This window comes from Condylura cristata, unplaced genomic scaffold (genome assembly GCF_000260355.1).
Source record: "Condylura cristata isolate star-nosed mole 26May11 unplaced genomic scaffold, ConCri1.0 scaffold00014, whole genome shotgun sequence".
Lineage (NCBI taxonomy): Eukaryota > Metazoa > Chordata > Mammalia > Eulipotyphla > Talpidae > Condylura > Condylura cristata.
This window is the reverse complement of record NW_004567115.1, coordinates 28,197,159-28,202,137: the sequence shown is the minus strand read 5'-3', so window position 1 is coordinate 28,202,137 and position 4,979 is coordinate 28,197,159. Positions and strand designations below refer to the sequence as shown.

Genomic DNA, 4,979 nt, shown 5'->3' with positions numbered 1-4,979 from the left:
AATGTTTTAACGATATTCAGTTTTCAGAGACAGATGTATTTTAAATTCCCAATAACTATCATTTTAGACATGACAATTCTAGAATTTGAAATTCTAAATATAGTGTTCCAATATTAAGAAAAATTGCTTAAGAAAAAATGTGGCTAAAAAAAAGAACCATGCAGGGAATTATTAAGCGCCTCACTCTCTTTGTGTTTAATCACATGTCACTTTGTGTTGGTTTCAGCCTTGTCTGGCTACTAGAAAGTTCTTTGGAAGCAATGTTATGTCTCAACTTCCTTGTTGCAATCAAATTGTAAGTTACACGTGTGGAATTTATGTAAAAATTGGATATTGAATATTTGCTGATTTAACCAAATAAAAACAATTTCCTCAGTGTTCAATGGGAAATGCTTTCTATGAATTCAATAAACAACCAATGTGGGAGATTTTCTAGCACGAATCACTACTTTTCCCAAGAAAATCATAGGCCATCCTAAAACACCTTTATTAATATCAGCTTTGAAAATTTGGTTACATTCTGGAAGGACTTATTTTTTATGTTGACATTTTTAAGGTCAATAATTGGATATGTAGGATTTTCTTCAATATAATGTTGGAGCATTGGGTAAATATGAGAAATAGATAACCAGTTGAAAGGTGGTCAACTGGGTGATAAATAACAGCAATTTATATTATTTTATCTACTTTTATATGTTTAAATTGTTTTATAATAATACAAATTCAATATCTGACTAATCCTGAGTCAGTATTACACCTTACTCTAAATGGTAAAAAACTGATCACCATTTTTGGGCACAAGCTTTTTCTCCAAGGAAATATTAAATATACTTTTTAGCTCTTCTTCTATTTCTTCCTCATTCAGTGTCTTAAATTCTACCAGATCCATATTGTCCTTATAATTGAATTTCCTGTAGGTGAGGGTGAAGCCCACCAAACAATGAACCCCTTCTAAGGTCTGCAAGGAACAAATGGACTTGCTTGTGAATACAGATGTTGGAGAGGTCTGAAGGAATGTATTCATAGCTTCAAAATCTTCTATAGTTCTAGGTTCAAGAGTAAAGGAGTAGATTTTGCGGTATTTTCTCTTTTCCAAGAGATCAGAATTTAGAAAGTCCTGGTTTGGAATGCACTGCTCTCTTCTGATTTGGTCCAGGTACCAGATTCCATTCTCTTCTGTCAGGCGAAAGACACAAGGCACCTGAGGCTGATCCTTCCCAGAAACTAACTCCAGAGGCTGCCACATCTGGTAAGACCTTCCAAACCCAGTGTCGACGATGTAGTTCCTGCTGTCAATGGTCACTTTCAGCAGGAGGTGAATCATGCCAGTGCTGTATCTGTTGGCTGCAGTGTTGTAAACATACCCTCCTAATATTGTGGTCTCAAAACCGATCGTGGTCAGGACCCAGTGGAGGAGAAGATTCACCTGCAGACACCACCCACCCCGATTCTTCCTCACAACCTGATCAAAAGTGGCCTCCAAGCCCAGCTCCATGGTTTCTCCACAATGAATGTTGAGGTTTTCAAAGGGAATGGCTCGGATGTGGTGCTGAAAAATATCAGTCAGTGTTTCCAAGTCTGTTTTATGCCTGGAGTTCTTATAACCAATTCTTTCAAAATATGCCTCAATGTCCATGATTCCCTTAGGCTAGGGAAGTAAAAACAATATAGTGTGACTTTTGTACTTGAATTTCTTTGAGTAGATCCATGATAACTTCAATGTATCTTAAATACATCAATGTATTTTAAATATATTAATACACACAATATTTATAAATACCAGTGGGCACACTTCTTTTGTGTAGAATTTTCAGTGTATGAATAGTTTTCACATACAACAGTTGCCATAATCATCGCATCAGAAAAATGCTAGTACTTCTTTCACATTTCAAAAGAAGTTGGAAATCCAGATTAAATTATAAGTGATAAACAGCTTACCTTTGGTTTTCTTGATGATGAAATAGAGGCTTAAATGGTATCAGTTGAGACAGGGATAACAGTTATAAACAGGAGCATTACATAATAGAATATGTTGTGTTCTGTTACTCAACCCACACAATTTCACTTTGGTTGAAACTTACCAGTCAGTTTCTCTCCATTCAAAGATTTACATTCATTTCTTCATTAATTTATTGATTCACTCAATAAATAGTCTGCTGAAAATCTATTATATATTGGCTACTGATTGTTGCTTGCTTACCCTCAAAAATCTTACATTTTTGTGGGGGTTGGGATAACAAAGATAACAAACTAAATAAACAAATTAAATATGAAATTTCTTAGATTATAAGTTCTCTGAGAAAAGAGACAGAATGTGTCAGGGATAAAAAGAGAGCTTGAGATTCCAATAAAGTAGTCAAATATAACCTCATGGTGGCCACATGGATGTGAAAAATGAGCCACCCTCCTTCGGGCAGAAGAGATAAGCAGGGGAAAGGCCAGAAAATGGCCCTGCTCAGGGTCCAAGGAAGATCTAGGCAGCCAGTGTGACTGCAGCAGAGTGAGCGGGAGCTGGGTGGGGATGAGGCAGGCAGGTGACTGAGCATGAAGGCTTTGGTTTTATTCATCATTTTTTTTTTTAACTTTACATTTTAAAAGCACAGGTTTATTAGGAAGAGAAGAAAGTGACAGAGGCACCTGTATAGTGACAAGGAGACTGGAGAGCTGCTCTTTTGGCTTTCAACCTGACCTGTGAATTTATTGTATAAAAGGCACTAAGGGAACTTAGGGTTGGGCAAAGCACACTGTATTCAAACACAAGCATCTAATAGGTGGTCTTTGTGAATAGCTCCTTTAATTGAGGGTAATACTTTGAAGGTTCATTTATATTAAAACACATATCAGTACTCCACTCCTTTTCATGGCTGAATAATATTCAGCTTGTTTTAGCTCTTCCTTCTTATGGACAGTGGGTTGGTTTCCACCAGTGCCTGTTGTGAACAGTGCTGCTATGAACGCTTGTGTTCACATACTCTTTTCAGTATCTGTTATCAATTTTAAATGGTATATGCCTAGGAATAGTATGGAAGGGTTGAATAGAAGAATTTTAATGAATGTTTTGCCCCTCTCTTCTTTCTGTGTGTGTATTTATACCATTTCCTCTCCCTCCCTTCCTCCCCCTTCCTGGTCTTTTGTCTCTGAGGCCCTGCAAGGGCGCTACAACCCAGACCACCCCAGGGACAAGAGTTCAACACCACTTTTCTGGATGTAAAAGATTTGCTGAATCAGCTCTACCCACACCATCCCTCAGAAGTGCTTAAGTACCAAGGTGTGGGCCAGCCCAGATAGCACATCTGTGGGAAAACAGCCATTTCAGCTGGCGTCATTTGAACTGAGCCCAAGGAAGCAGGAAACCGGAGTGGTTTACATTTTTTGTTTGCTCTCCTTGGGAGAAGCTAATACCCAGATTCATGGTGAAATATGCCAGTTTATAAAGTTGTCTCTAAAATTTTTAAGCCTCCAAAGGCCAGGCAAAATAAATTTCTGGACAGCATGCAGCTAAGTAGTTGTCAGCTAGCAAGTTCCTGTAGGGTGAGAGAGGGTGGGGTCAGATGTTTTGTGAATGAGAAACTAAAATGAGGGTTCTCTTAAGGGAAAGAGCAGTTTATCAAGAAAAGCCACCAGGCAGCTATAGTTGTGGCCCTGTGCAGAATGGGCAGTGGCACCCAGAGTGGGGGCCACAGGACCCGTGGCTCCAGGGTTCCCCTAAACTGCTCCTCACCCTTGGCTCCAGGGTCCCCCAGACTGCTCTTCACCCCTGACTCCAGGGCTCCCCCTAGACTGCTCCTCACCCCTGGCTCCAAGACTCCCCCTAGACTGCTCCTCACCCTGGCTCCAGGGCCCCCCTAGACTGCTCTTCACCCCTGGATTCTGCACAGCTGTGCTTGGTCAGTTTCCCTCAATCTGCCTCAGAGAAGTTGCTGACTCCTGTTTGCGATTCCTGGAGCCTTTGACCACTAGTCTCCTGCCAATACCATGGTCGCCCCCTAATCTTTGCAGACCAAACAGCCTGGCCTCCCCTCTGCACTTTGGGGATCTGTAGAGAAGTCCCCATGAGCAGGAGGATAAGAACTTGTGGTGAACTTGTTGTCTAAGGATTAACTGGGTCCCTCAGACACATCCAATCCCTATCAGAGGAAGTGGAAATCACTGTAATAACATTCCAGAGGATATCCAGTTTCCAAACACACGTTATACACTTACTTTTTAAATATGTTTCTTGAATCCACACAACAACCTTTTAAGGAAGTATGTTTTAGCTCCACTTTATTGCTGGAGAAAATGCATTTTAGAGACACTAAGTGACCTGCTCAAGTCCTCACAGCTGGTGTGCTGTGGCTGTGACCTTAGCCCGGGCTGTGTCCATCAGGCTGCAGACCTCAGCACTTTGCTGAATAGTAGGATAGCACAGCATTCCAAACTTGTAAATAATGTCAGGTCTTGAAATGTGGTGCAGTAGCCAGACCTCTGGACCCACATGAACCCCAATTTCAAAGGATAAGCAAGGAACTCACCGATCTCCACTGGGACCCCAAACCAGGAACCAAGTCCTGCCACTCATTGGACAAGCACAGGAAGTGTCCTCACTGGCTTCCCAAAGTGCTCCGCCCCCAGAGACACCCTGAGACTTCTGGGAAATGTAGTTGTTAGAGCTCAGCTCCTTCTTAGGCACCTTTCAATCAGATCTCTTTATTGAAAAAGATATACACACCCACACACATCAAACTGTTAGTAGGAAAGGTGTGACCTAATATTTAAAATAATCCCTGCTTCTGAAGAACGTGAAGTTAGAAGCCTTATGTATAGTTTGTGAGGTAAGTTTTTTTTTAAATCAAGTATGGGAGAAGGAACTGAATGTTTCAACCCTTTAATCACAAGATTGGCATCCCTGGTAACCAATTCTTTTTTTTTAATGCATACAGAATTGGGGTACAGGCCAGAGGTACAGGGGCAGCGAGAGGATTCTCCAGAGTGGGGAA

At 40.9% G+C, this 4,979-nt stretch overlaps 1 protein-coding gene across 2 annotated transcripts; it reads right to left on the bottom strand.

Moving 5' to 3' along the window:
* Window positions 1-762: 762 nt before the first annotated feature.
* Window positions 763-4,547, bottom strand: LOC101618912 (arylamine N-acetyltransferase 1-like). Of its 2 annotated transcripts, none has more exons than XM_012724817.1 (2): window positions 4,515-4,547; window positions 763-1,648 (listed from the first exon to the last, which is right to left on the bottom strand). In XM_012724817.1, the coding sequence occupies exon 2, from the start codon at window positions 1,634-1,636 to the stop codon at window positions 764-766; it is 873 nt and encodes a 290-aa protein (XP_012580271.1). In that variant the 5' UTR covers window positions 1,637-1,648; window positions 4,515-4,547; the 3' UTR covers window position 763. The 2 variants fall into 2 exon arrangements, with proteins under 2 accessions (XP_012580271.1, XP_004682353.1); XM_004682296.2 differs by having other exon boundaries at window positions 763-1,642; window positions 4,515-4,545.
* Between the last annotated feature and the right edge of the window lie 432 nt (window positions 4,548-4,979).